General features: G+C 33.2%; 1 protein-coding gene across 7 annotated transcripts; it reads right to left on the bottom strand.

Annotated features, from left to right (window-relative positions):
- Positions 1-318: 318 nt before the first annotated feature.
- On the bottom strand, positions 319-14,484 carry aadat (aminoadipate aminotransferase). 7 transcript variants are annotated; one of them, XM_048185548.1, is made up of 14 exons: positions 14,411-14,484; positions 13,455-13,525; positions 12,802-12,970; positions 12,033-12,165; positions 10,806-10,880; positions 10,481-10,690; positions 9,304-9,369; positions 9,013-9,095; positions 7,481-7,577; positions 5,186-5,247; positions 4,932-4,996; positions 4,144-4,250; positions 3,341-3,442; positions 319-1,452 (listed from the first exon to the last, which is right to left on the bottom strand). In XM_048185548.1, exons 1-14 carry the CDS (start codon positions 14,434-14,436, stop codon positions 1,411-1,413), a joined length of 1,308 nt encoding a protein of 435 aa, XP_048041505.1. In that variant the 5' UTR covers positions 14,437-14,484; the 3' UTR covers positions 319-1,410. The 7 variants fall into 7 exon arrangements, with proteins under 7 accessions (XP_048041505.1, XP_048041503.1, XP_048041506.1 ...); XM_048185546.1 differs by lacking the exon at positions 14,411-14,484 and adding an exon at positions 14,246-14,390; XM_048185549.1 differs by lacking the exon at positions 14,411-14,484 and adding an exon at positions 14,246-14,380 and having other exon boundaries at positions 13,455-13,550.
- Positions 14,485-14,751: the final 267 nt, after the last annotated feature.

Raw genomic sequence — 14,751 nt, forward strand, 5'->3', positions numbered from 1 at the left:
AAAGAACCTTTCAGTGAACAGTTCTTAAAAGAACCATTATTTTCTGGTCATGAAGAACCTTCTTCCACTATAAAGAATCTTTTGCGCAATGGAAAGATTCTATTGATATTAAAGGTTCTTAATAGAACCAATGAAGAACCTTTATTTTTAAAAGTGCAGTGAATTTGTGTTCAAATGTTAAGGAATTACATTTTACATTGTTAAAATCTCCATTGTTCTCCATTGAACAACCAATGCAATGGAATTTCATGCAATTAAATAAAGCAAAGCTTTGGTAAATGCACAATGTTGTGCAAGAATTGGCATTACATACAATAATGGAGTTTGTTTAATGATTTATTCACCCCTTTTCTGTCAGAAATGTCTGGCATACACAATTACATGCAAGTCCAAAGGACTATAACAACTACATACTTACTTTTAGTTTTATTAACCCATATTCAAGTCAAATGGTGATCACCCTTTTCATGTTTCTGGAAGACAGAAGAAACTTACAGCAGGGTACAATTCTATAGGTGTATATTGGAGGTCATCACAAATATATTTTTACGTTACCATTTGCTTTAACAGTGAGAGAAAAAAAAATCCAGTATTGCATTCCTACGACTTTTAGAAATAACAAAAAACAGAGAGAGAGAGAGAGAGAGAGAGAGAGAGAGATTGATTACGGCGGTCATGTCAAACTTGCAGTCGCAAGGTATGGTGATAAAAATGTACATTAATTTAAAAAAGAAATGCAGAAATGCGTCATCACAGTCTGTGATGAGAGTCCGTTAGCTTAATGTCATTTTAAACGCTGCTTCGTGAAACATATCAATACATTTACTCATCACTTGTGTTGAAAACAGCTTGAGTTAACAGCAGCTAACTAGTCACTAATGAAGACACCGAAATCAACGGCTTTAACCTTCACAATTCAACATGGAGGTTTAAAATAACGGACTATTACAACTAAATACATTCACTTGACCTTCACCTTCTTATGGTTAAACATTTTACACAATAAACCAGTTTTAAAAATCACACGAAGTTGCACTGTATCTCCATCCACCGTCGAGATGTTTAATGGCCCGGCTGCACAGAAACTAATCACGGACGCTAAATAAATGATCACGTATCCGTTCACCCTGTTCATTTTCTCTAATCCAACTTCAATAATTCTTTCTAACAAAGAATACAAATTTAAAGAATTAAACCTCTTGAATCTTGAAATAGTGTTAATAAACATTTTTTCAAATGTGTTCATGTGGTACTGACTCAAAGGGAAAACGGGTTTGTTGTTATGCAAAAAAGGCAGAGAATTGAGCAGATACAGTCTGTGTATGTGGCATGTGACAGCAGCATTTAACTGATGATACTGGACATTAAAAACATCAGACCCATAATTCCTCCTTCCTGGAGATCAACGGCTCACATGGCGTCCTTGATAAGATCAGCGAGTCTTCTAAAAGCCTGTGGATGAAGAGGAAAGAGGCATAAATGACAAAGTAAGGCCTTATGCTTAAATACAGATGAATATTGGATGTGCTTGAGTCAGTTAGTGGTCAGAACCAGAACTTTGTTCAACAGACTTCTTAGGCATAATATAAACTAAAACATTGAAACTGAGACTGATCTGAAATGCTCTATATAGGTTCTATAATAGACATCATAACACACACACAAACAGCAACTGACTTCAACTAACAAATTATTTTATTTTACTAAGCTATCACAGTGACACTCTAAAAAGCAAACGATGCATTTGTGTAAAATAAATTATCCATATTTAACAAGTACTAGATATTTTACTTTATAACTTGTAAAATATGGATATTTTATATGAATATTCTCCCCTGGAGATGTGTGGAGTATGTTTATGATGGATGGATGTGTTTCTTCAGCTCATACTCACTGATCCCGCTCACTGTCATTATAAAGCTTGGATGCGTCAGGATATTTATTAATACAGTTGCAAGAAAAAGTAAGTGAACCACTTGCAGAATCTGTGAAAATGTGAATAATTTTAATAAAATAAGAGAGATCATACAAAATGCATGATATTTTTTATTTAGCACTGTCCTGAGTAAGTTATTTTACATAAAAGATGTTTGCATTTAGTTCACAAGACAAAACAATAGCTGAATTTATTAAAATAACCCCATTCATAAGTATGTGAACCACTGAATCTCAATACTGTGTGTGGTTACCTGATGATCCATGACTGTTGTTTGTTTTGTGATGGTTGTTCATGAGTCTCTTGTTTGTTCTGAGCAGTTAAACTGAGCTCTGTTCTTCAGAAAATTCCTCCAGCTCCTGCAGATTCATCAGTTTTCAAGCATTTTTTGCATATTTGAACCCTTTCCAGCAGTGACTGTATGATTTTGAGATCCGTCTTTTCACACTGAGGACAATTGACGGACTCAAACACAACTATTAAAAAAGGTTCAAACATTCACTGATGCTCCAGAAGGAAACATGATGCATTAAGAGCTGGGGGGTGAAAACTTTTGAATTCAAATATCAAGGTAAATTGTACTTAATTTTTCTGCCGGGAAACATGCAAGTATCTTCTGTTGGTTCCGAAGGGCAGTACTAAATGGAAAACAATGATATTTAAACAAAATAAGAAAAAATTGTGACATCTTCATCCTGTTCAAAAGTTTTCACACCCCGACTCTTAATGCATCATGTTTCCTTCTGGAGCATCAGTGAATGTTTGAACCTTTTTCAATAGTTGTGTTTGAGTCCCTCAATTGTCCTCAAAATCCTACAGTCACTGCTGGAAAGGGTTCAAATATGCAAAAAATGCTTGAAAACTGAAAAATCTGCAGGACCTTCAAGAACAGAGCTCAGTTTAACTTCTCAGAACAAACAAGGGACTCAAGAACAACCATCACAAAGATCATCCAGGTAACCACACACAGTATTAAGAATCAATGGTTCACATACTTATGAATGGGGCTATTTTAATAAATTCAGCTATTGTTTTGTCTTGTGAACTAAATGTAAACATCTTTTATGTAAAATATCTTACTCAGGGCAGTACTAAATAACATGCATTTTGTATGATCCCTCTTATTTTATTAAAATTATTCACTTTTCACAGATTATGCAAGTGGTTCACATAATTTTTCTTGCAACTGTATATCTCCGATTGTGTTCATCAGAAAGAAGAAAGTCATATACACCTAGGATGGCTTGAGGGTGAGTAAAGCTTGGGGTTATTTTCATTTGAAAGTGAACTAATCCTTTAATATTTCATTGTTTCTTGTTTTTGCACTTTCATAATTTCTTTGTATAACAGCCTGGATAAAAATTATATCCGCACAATATGCGCTTGTGCGCGTGCGTGCTGTACCTCATCGATTTGTTGAGGTGTGGAGAGAGAGAAGGCCGCTCTAACATACGGACACGGATCTGAGCTGTTGATGTTGAACACTCCTCCAGGAACCAGAAGAACCTGCAAACAAACACACAATAAAGCTGACAACAACTCTAGAGAATCACTCGAGGCCCTTTAACCAATAGACACTGAACCTTTGTGACCTAGAACAGAGACTTCAGAAGAAGCTAAAGTCATGTGTGCAGTTGTAATTCTGATTGGTAATGTGTCGTGCTGGTGCAGATGCTCAAATGCACCACATGGCTTTACTTTTTATATCCCTGCGTAATAAGCTAGAATAATAAAAGTATTTTAAAATCACTCAATCACCCAAGTACAAATGCAACAATGACCATGAACAGTTTTTCAAAATGAATTAAATCCAGGATGTTTAATATGACTCCATGCTCGTCTGAAACGAAAAAAGACACTGTATTGATTGTGTGTGTGGGAGGCAAATCATGTGGTGTGTTTTAAGGATCAAGTGCTTCAGTTCATTTATACATAAACACACACACGCACACACATATTCAAACTTTGGCAAAAAGCCTCAGTAAACCTGCTATACTCTATCATAAAGCGCCAGCGACACTACACACACACACACACAGACGACTTGCACTCACAGGAAGTGTTTGCAATGTATAAAGGAAAGTGCTTTCATACAGCACAGTAGTACATGAGATAATTTATGTTATTACATTTAGCACATTGTAAACTGTATGAAGATTAGTGTACACGTGATCTGAACAGATGTGTGTGCGAGTGTGTGTGTGTACCTCTTTCTCTAGCGCTCTCTCCATGATCAGCCGCTGTGTGTCTTTAATGCCCTTGAGTTTAATCCACAGGAACATGCCAGCCATAGGACAATGCCACTCGGCTACATCTACAAAACACACGTGAGAGGAAGAGAGAAATTAAATACTGTATATACCGGATATACCACATTATTTACTTATTCCAACAAAATGTCTTATGTTCAATACAACTTAATCTATGTATGTAGAGCATCTGTTGCTCGCTGTTTAGTCTCAACTCTCAGTTTGCAATATCAGCATCAAAAATTATATCATGCATTGCACTGGGATAAATGTTAAAATTCACTCTGTTTGAAAGTATAGCCTCAAGACTTAAGCATTATATGTGTCAACAAGAGATTAGCGTGATAAAATCACGTGTCTGTACAAATTTATATGCAAAATTTGATCATATCATGATTATGTAAAACTATAAACAGCCATTTTCACTGTATGTATAAGAATACCAGGAATGGATATGATGTAAATATCCGCAAAACACTGCTTACACAGAGAAAAATACACACACACACACACACACACACACACACACACACACACAGGTGAATTACAATTGGTAACGTTGGTCTAATTGTCCAAAACTAAAAAAAAAAAAAAACAGACTTAATAAGAATATAAGCACATTCACAGGAATAAAAACAGCACATTTCTGCACATTTTTAAACCCTCAACTGTAAGTGCATCACTGTAAATGTGATTTTTGTTTGTCGTTTACTCCGAGGAACGAGTCTGAATTATTTTCAACAAACCTCTGAGCCATTTGTCTGCTGAGGAGAGCATGGCGTTTCTCTGAGATCTGTAAAATTCAATCACCCTGAGGAAGAGGAACAACAAATGTCAACCATAAGCACATCTGAACTTAAATAGAAGCATATGTAGAAAAACATAATGAATAATTTAGTTGCACTAAGCAGAACCCTGAAGCTTATGGGCATTTACATGATAATACAGAAATACAGGAATTGAATCGGATTCTCATTGGAAATAAAAATCTCCAACTCACCCATCAACGTGGCTGAGAAAACCAGTTTGACCCCAGTTATGGAGCAGCTGAGAGACGATGAGCTGAAGACACAAAGACAGAGGTGACATTATGAGTGTCATTATACAGTGAATAATGGGAGGCATGATCAGTTTATTAGTAACACTTTACAATAAGGTTAATTAGTTAAACATTAGTTAATGTATTAACTAACATGAACATGAATAATGTATTAGTAAATGTTGAAATTAACATTAACAAAGATTAATAAATGCTGTAAGTGCAGTTCATTATTAGTTAATGTTATCTAATGTAGTTAACTAATGAACCTTATTGTAAAGTGTTACCAGTTTATTTGGGCTACCTGCAAGAAACTTAATGTGGCATGTATTTCACAGGATACAAGATATCAGAAAAGTTTATAATATGTTATATCAATTATTAAAACAAAAACAGATTGTTTTTCATACATTTAACGTATAATAATGTCATTAATCACTATTAAAATCAATGTAATTTAATTATAATTAATTAATTAAACATTTAATGACTGATAACATATGTATTTTGCAAATCATTAGACCACAGCGACAAAAAAGAAAACATTTATTTGATACATTATTTAATGTATGAAATAAATATTACTAATTATTATTCAAATAAATATTAGCTAATATCTTTTAATATTTATTAATCTTTATTTATTGACTTTGTTGATATTAATTGAAGTATTTTGCAAATAATCCCACCACAGCAACAAAAAACAGAATACAATATTGTATAAATTTAATGTATAAAATAAGTATTAATAATTATTAAAATAAATATTTTATATAATTTAATATTAAACATTATTTAATGACTTTGTTGATCTTAATTAAATAGTAATTTGCAAATCATTACACCACAGCAACAAACATAAGAAGCAATATTTATTTTATACATTATTTAATGTGTAAATTACATATAATTGACTTATTAAAAAATTATATTTAATATTATATCATATTTATTAAACATCATTTAATGATTTTGCTGATCTTACTTAAAGGTGCTAAAGAGGATGTTTTGCTTTATACATTTTTGCAATATTACTTGAAACTGTCTTTATTAACTGATAAAAGACTATTTATTAGGTACACTGAAAGTAATAATATTAATATACATCATCTGTGCACGAGGTAGGGCCGTAAAAACATCAACACCTCTGGCTTGTCAATCACTGGCTTGTCAATCACAATCGTTCCTTGTGAGAGACGAGTGCGGCTGCGCTCTCCAGTAACTTTCCACACTCCACAGGCGCCGCATGCAATGTTTTTGTCAGGAGACAGGAGTAACAACTGCAGATTATGAGTTACCTGCGGTGAGTCCGACATAATGAATCCACTAACACGACACAGCGAATGCCGGTGGTAAACACTCGTGTTCCAATACTCGTGCACGAGTTTTGGGAGGCGTTCCCTTGAAATGAGCTGTGAAGGAGGGGGGTTGTTCTTACGCCTGCGCTCATTTCAAAAACTCACTAACAAGTCTTTGGTTTCTCAGTCAACGAAAAGATCCTCTTTAGCACCTTTAAAGACCTTAATTAAATTTGCAATTCATTCCACTATAAAAAAACCTGAAAAACTATTTATTTTATAAAATGTTTAAAAATACATATTAACTATTATTAAATTGGCTTTTATTAAAACAAATGTTATTTATTACTATTTAATATTTATTAAAAATTATTAATTAAAATTACAAATCATTCCACTACAAATGTGTATATATATATATATATATATATATATATATATATATATATATATATATATATATATATATATATATATATATATATATATATTATTAAACATTATTTAATAACTTTATTGATCTTCCACCACAGCGGAAACAGAATGGACGTTAAGTCTCAGTGTTAAAGGAGCCTGTGAGCTTGTTTTTCTCTGTGAATCTCTTGAGATTCACGCTGTGAGAATAATTAAAGTTCAGATTCATCAGCATAGACACAGAGCTGCGCACCGCTGGGATCTGAAACACACGTTCATTACAAACACGCCACGCCACGGGAGCCTGCGTCCTCCTCCTCATCATCACATCCACTCCCACACTCTCAAAGATTTGTGCTTTTAGTGTACGTGTTCAAAACAAGAACACAACGGCTGTAATTTACGGATTACAGCTAATGTGGAATGAGGAACAACCCTCTACTGAAGCTATTGGGCTGCTAATGCCTGTTGATTCAGGAAAGATTGTGCAAAATGAGTCAAGAACGAAACAGGATAGACAGGAAAAATGACTGAGTCGTCTGACCTGTGTGAAGGTGCTGGTGTGCATCGTAGAGGCCTGGATGTGCAGCACCACTCGGTCTACTAACGGCTTCGGCCCAGTGACGAAACCAATCCGTAACCTGCCAAGAAAATACCACAAATACACACAAATCATTCCAGAGAAAATAAATAAATAAATAGAATTCACAAACTGAGAAAGGTAGTAAGGTAGAATGTAATTACTATCTTTTGGAAGTGATTTTATTTCATGGTAGAATATTAAAACTATTCAATTATTTTTTTTTCAAGATGTATGCATGCATGTATGTATGTATGTATGTATGTATGTATGTATGTATGCATAATTAATTAATTATATAAATCATATAATTAATATAAATAATAAATTATTAAAATAAATATACATATAATTAAATTACAAAATATTCACATATATATATATATATATATATATATATATATATATATATATATATATATATATATATATATACACACACTAATTAATTAAATGTATATTAATTATTTATATTAAATAATTGATAGTACATTTTACATAAAAGTAAATGTAAAGTACATAAATGCTATAAATGCTATGTAAATGCTATGTAGTTATTTATATATAAATAAATAAATAATATAAATAATGTATTAATATAAATATTTAATATAACTAAATAAAATACATATTATATATATGAACATATTGTTATTAAATTATATGTACATAATTAGATTAATAAATAATTGATAGTACTATATCAAAACTATTGAATTAAATGCAACCTAATTATAGATATATAATTAAATAATTACTATTAAAAAATCATTGCAGAAAAAGTTTAAAATAAATAATTCACAAACTGAGAAAGGTCGTAAGGGAGATGGTAATTAATATCTTTTGGAAGTGATTTTATTTTATGTAAGAATATAAAAAAAATAATTGAATAGTTAAGTTGTATGTATACATAATTAAATAATTAATTAATATAAATTATTAAAATAAATATACATATCATTTAATTACAAAATATGCATATTATATATATTAATATTTTGTTATTAAATTAAATGTATACTAATTATTTATATTAAATAATTGATGGTACATTTAAAAAACTATTGAATTAAATGCTATGTAATTATTTATATATAAATAAATATTTCATATAAATAATGTGTTAACAAATATTTAATTTAACTAAATAAAATATACATATTATATATGAACACTGTTATTAAATTATATGTACATTAATTAGATGAATAAATAATTGATAGTACTACATAAAAACTATTGAATTAATGCAGTTTAATTATAGAAATATAATAAAATAATAATATAAAGGTATATGTAAAAATGTATGTGAAAGATGTAAGTGACAGCATTTCCAGTAGATTTCTTGGTGTTGCCGTACATTTCTTTCCCTGTTCTTTTCTATCTTGAGTCAATATCATGACCCTGACAGCTGTGTCTCATGACAAAAGCACTACTGTCCCAGTGAAACAAGTCATTGACATTTGAAGCACAAACACACTTTCGACAGCACCCACCCCGATGACAGAATCTTAGACAAGGAATCCGTTCGGAGGACGCGTCCGTCTACGTCCATGGAGAGAAATGTTGGAGCCCACGGCTGGATGACAGCAGAAGAACAAAAGAACAGAGGAGAGTGACATTACACTCCTGTGAGTGACATTACATTATCTTTTATTGAGTGTTATCTTATCGCACCAGCAATAGAGAGGCTATCAGAGAGGTCAGTATATGACTACTACTTCCTGCTGATCATCACACAATACAAACAGATGCTGTGAAGAGAGCAATAAATCAGAGGAACTTACTTTTTGGAATTGCAGAAAATAATAGGGGTCATCCTCAATGATAAGCAAATCATATGTCCTGGCAAGCTGCAAATTAAAAACACAAATGACAATATCGTGAATTTAAGGGGATTCTGGATATCCTGCTTTTGATGTCACAAAAAAGGGGCTAATACACATGCATATGAGATGGTCGGATAGTCTGCAATTGGTCAAGACCTTCGTTCATCTTCGGAACACAAATTAAGATATTTTTGATGAAATCCAAGAGGTTTTTTTTTTATCCTCCATACACTGACTGTCAGAGTTTGTGGGGGAAAAGAAGTGACTTTTGGGAGTTTAGCCACATTGTTTTTCTTTTTTCAGCTTCGCTGGGGTTGCTGCATTTCATTGTTTCTTTACATTATAAACCTTGCCTTTTCTCACTCTTGCGTGCTCTATCTCTACCAAACTCTGTCTGCTCTTATCTGGCAGTGTCGTTAAACTGCTCGCACGTGTGCGGGATGATAGGAAAGTTCCACAATTCATGACGATGATGTTGGGTATGGGGGGCCATACAATACATGATAGAAAGCTAATAAGTAATATATGATTTATATAGGCTTCTTGGTATTTGTCGGGGAACCCCCTAATTGCCCAGGGCCCTAAGCGGCTGCTTACCAGCTTAATAAGGTTTATTAATATTTTCGTTTTAATATTTTCGTTTTAATTTTAATTTGAAAGGTCATGAATGGCATTTTTTATTTTTTTATAATGTTTCCTATTTTATAATGTTTTATAATGTCATAATTTAGAAATAAATGGCATTTTTCTACCCTGATTTTAGTCCTCTGATTTGAACGCTGTTTGAAGGGGAGTGGGGATTATTATTATTTTTTTTTATGTTTATAGCTTTCATTTATTTTTATTTCAATTTTAGTAAATTCAGTACATCAACTTAAAATTTTTTAATTATTAAATTTCAACTTTTTTAAAAAACTGTTACTTAATAACAACACTGGATTACATTTTAATTATTGTGTATAAAACATGATAAAAACAAGAGCACATAAATACACTAAATCATATATCACAACATCTGAATGTTGTTGTAACATCATACAGGACCATTTCAGCCTCATACTCTATGGAAATTTGCAAACGCAGAAATGGACAGCGTACACTGTACGTGTGCATTGAGGAAATAAACACTGCTTACTTCATAGACTTCCTGTTTCCTCTCATAAGTCATGGACGCTCCTGTTGGATTGCCTCCGTTGGGAATGGTGTACAAGACTCTTGGTGCGGTGCTGCCCGGCTTTAGTGTGTCTGTAGGGTCCCACCGCGCCAGAACCTTCCCGAGTTCTTCTGGGATCATGCCATGTTGATCGCTTGGCACATTAATGATGTTGCAGCCCAGCGGTTGCAGCTGTTGATGAAATAGTTGGCAATAATTACCATGTAAACATGTTCCTTTAATGGATCAAGAGAGATCACAGGTAAAACATGGTTGATGGGAAAATGTGGTCCATCTTTGTCCTTACGGCTGCCAGGGTTCCTGAGTATGTGGGAGCATCAAGGATGACGTTGTCTCCAGAATTGACAAGCATCTCAAATATCTGATGAACAGAATGAAGAAGAAACATGGAATTTTATTATATAGCAAATTGGGGAGAAATCACCATAATCTCTTAGGCCCGCTGCTCATTATAAGGATGAAAAAAGACAACAAAAAAGCAAGTGTAAGATAAAAACTGCAGCTTTACTGAGGAACAGCAAACATTTCAGTCATAACATGACCTAATTCGGTGCTGAAGGTGACCGAAACGTTTGCTGTTTGAGACGTTTGCTTTTTTGTTGCCCTTTTTCACCCTCATGGTGTGGTAGACTTTTTTGCAGCTTTTATCTAGATTATGGCACATATGCATATAACTAATAATATCAAGCATAATTCTCAGTTTATACATTAGGAAAAAATGATCTCCACAAGAGCATTTAATTTTAATTTAATGAATATTAATTTAATTAATATTTTGAATTAGCTTATGCATTATTTTCCATTTATCTATTTATTTTATGTTCCCCCGGTTTCACAGACAAGGCTTAAGCTAGTCCTAGACTAAAATGCATGTTTGAGCTGTTTTAACTGAAAGCAACTTGCACTGGCAGATCTAAAAATATGTCTCAAGATGCACAACAAAGATGTTTTTTTCTAGTGTACATTTATAAAAGCTACTTAAATATCCTAAATGAACTAAGGCCTAATCCTGGTTTAGGCTAAGCCCAGTCTGTGAAACCAGGCTTGAAGTTTTAGTAATTTTGTTGGGTGTTTTTGTTGTTTTTATTAGTTTTTTTTATGCCTATATATTTTTTTTCATTTATTTTTATTTCAATTTTAATTCTGATTATTTTAGTACATAAAGTTAAACTAAAAGAAAATGTGAAATAGCTGAAATAAAGTTTAATAATTTATTTTATTTTAGATAAGGTTTATTTTCTTTAAAGTAATGGTTTTAGTTCACATTTATGCATTTAGCAGACTTTCATTTAAACCAGCTTACATTGGATTCAAGGTACACATTATCAGTTCTTGCTTTCCCTGGGAATTGAAGGAAGGCTTAATTAACAATAATGACCCTGACTAGGGATGCATAATATAGTGGTGACCATATTATTATTGCCCATAAATAGCACTGTAAAATGCTCACTATCTGTCTGATTATGTCCAGATAATATCATGCATGATGTTAGCGGTGTGTATGAGGTGGTACTTTGCAGAGGCCCTCCTGACTGCCGGTGGTGACACACATCTCCATCTGTCCTCTCTCTGGACTGTAGCCGGCTGTGGGAGGATTGTTGAGGCTTTTCTGAAGATCTTTCATCCATGAGACCAGCTCTGGAATACTATGAGCACACAGACACACATATGAGCCAATGAAGCAGTAGCAGTGCTTACAAATTGTAGTCCATTACTGATTACAAATTACATGACGAAAATTGTAGTTAGCAAAATAATTGATTAGATTACACATTTTATGTAATGTATTGGCAACTTTTAGATTAATTTTGACCAAACTTGTTTATTACATAGATTTAAATAAGATTATTTTGTGCCATACTGATATAAAAATACAAAAAATTTAAATATATTCCAATCTTTGTTATCAAAAACATGCATTCATTGCATTAAACATTACATAAGGGTTTCCCAAACTAGGGTTTGTAAAGTAACTGGAAGACTTTCCAAACATATATAATGGTAGGCTTTTTTGGAAAGAAAATTTTGAAAGAAATTAGGGGGGAAAAGAATTAAGAAGAATTTACTGTCATTGTTTTGAATAATGTTTCAATTCCGGGCTTCAAATCCCGGACGAGCCCCCAATTTATAGACCCTATTCATTTAATCCATAAAAAAGTAACTGTAATCTGATTACGAGCAGCATTCTAAAATGTATTATAATCTACAGTAATTACAAGTACTTTATTTTTGGAATCAGATTACATACAGATTACACTGAGCAATAGTGTACAGTTTGATACCCGTATGAGCCAGAGTACTGCAGCGCTCTCTTCATAAGTGTCTCATCCAAAACCACAGCATCTCCTCCCTTCACTTTAATGCTGGCCGACTGGAAAGGGAAGGTGTTGGGATTGGGAGCTCCTCCAGCCAGAGAGATCAGAGACGGAGGAGATTGCTGCTGCAGCTCAGCTGGATCATGATGACAACATAAATGAGGCCGTGTTTATTAAGTCAAGTCATCTTTATTTATATAGCACTTTATACAATACAGATTGTTTCAAAGCAGCTTTTTTTCAAAGTAATGATAATGATCAATGATGCAAACTTCATCAAATAAGAGACACAATCAAATTCTGCTGTACAACAGCTCTAAAAACAATGGAGTCATTATTCAGCTCAAGTCAGTTCAGTGTTGATTCACAGTTCAATAACTGTATAAAATTCATCAATTATGAAATGAGCTCAATTCATCTGTAAAGCAGCTCTACAGAAGACAATAATAAATCAATAAGTTTTGTCCTCATCCTCATCCGAGAGTGCAGTCAAATCGATAATATTACTGAACATTAAGTGTCTTTTTGGTAAACATCTCGTCATGAAGTCACATCTGAGTCAGGCAGTTCATAGCAATCATGGTAATAAACAGTAATATAATAATAAAAATCAGACTCACTCAGTAAGCGAATAGCTGATGGTTTTCTTGCTGCGCTCACAGCTGTCAGAAAGCGAGCGTAATTCATGCTTCTGATGGGATGGAGGACATTGAGAACTTTATTTTTAAACAGACAAGGCAAAGAAAAGTGATTTTAATTTGTGTGCATCTGTACTGCAGAGTTTATTACAAAACTTCAGAGGAGTGCTAATGGGAGCAATCCTAATGGGAATGGTATTATCCAGATTTTACTGGATAGAATATGATTATAAAATAAATTAATCTAGCAATGCAATCATTTAGACATTTTAAGTGTAAAAAGCCCATTAAAGGAATCTTGTTAGACAGGGATTGGTTCCAAATTATGATATAAACTGCAAAAAAAAGAAAAAAGAAAAAAAAAAAAATTTATAAATAAAGAAAATTGGTTTATTGTGCAACAAAATAATAATAAATAAATACTGATCCCATTTTTTATTTTGAAACTTGAAATAAATTTCTTATGCAACAGGTGGAACAAGGTGCATTACATTCTCTCTTTGACTAAAATCTCGATATCTTGAAAACTTAACCTTAATTTTCGAAGAGAAACTTATATTTATGGAAAACATGATTTACTGACATGCTCCTCATGCACAGCTGATCAACTCCAAACGTTAACATCCATGAGCGTGCAAATAAATCACACGCAAATCAACATAATCACCATTCATATAAATAAATACATAATACGAATCATCAGAACGTCAAGCTTTGAAAAACGACCCACAATTTACAAACTACAAGCCTAACCTTTAAAGCACGTTACTGACCCGTAACTTCCCGTACCGCTGATCGTCTCCCGCAAAGCTCTCTGGGTCGTGTAGTTTTCTTTAGAGAGACAATTTGTGCCTGTCCAATTTGTGCCTACCATAGACTGTCCAATTTGTGCCTACCCACATTTGCTGTTTTTGCATTTGACCGCTACTGATACTTACATGACGTATTTCCGGAGTTTGGTCATAGTGTTCAAGTGGCCAAGGCCGCAAGTGTGGGTATTTACACAGGCCCAAAGATTTTGGCTTAAATAAACACACACGGTAATCACAAAGGACTCTGATTGGCCCAGTCTGAGCAGCGCTGAGAAAAGTAACAGGTAACAAATGACATCGCCATTAGCAATGGACATTAAACCTAAAACACACAATCACGATTTAAAAATATAATAATTATGTTGCGTTCACATAATAAAAAATAATTTACAACTAGGAAAAAATCACATCTACTGTCCTGCGTCAGAGGATATGTGACGACATGAAGAGCAGCGGAGAGCGAGCGA

The sequence above is a fragment of the Megalobrama amblycephala genome, linkage group LG3 (genome assembly GCF_018812025.1).
Source record: "Megalobrama amblycephala isolate DHTTF-2021 linkage group LG3, ASM1881202v1, whole genome shotgun sequence".
Lineage (NCBI taxonomy): Eukaryota > Metazoa > Chordata > Actinopteri > Cypriniformes > Xenocyprididae > Megalobrama > Megalobrama amblycephala.

What these genes read in the sequence shown, in the direction of transcription:
- aadat (XM_048185546.1), bottom strand. Translation starts at nt 14,346, where the DNA reads ATGGTAGGCACAAATTGGACAGGCACAAATTGTCTCTCTAAAGAAAAC. An exon ending in AGCGGTACGGGAAGTTACGG is followed by an intron (nt 13,526 to 14,245) that starts GTCAGTAACGTG and finishes CCATCCCATCAG; the next exon opens with AAGCATGAATTACGCTCGCT. An exon ending in TCTAAGATTCTGTCATCGGG is followed by an intron (nt 7,578 to 9,012) that starts GTGGGTGCTGTC and finishes TTTTCTTGGCAG; the next exon opens with GTTACGGATTGGTTTCGTCA.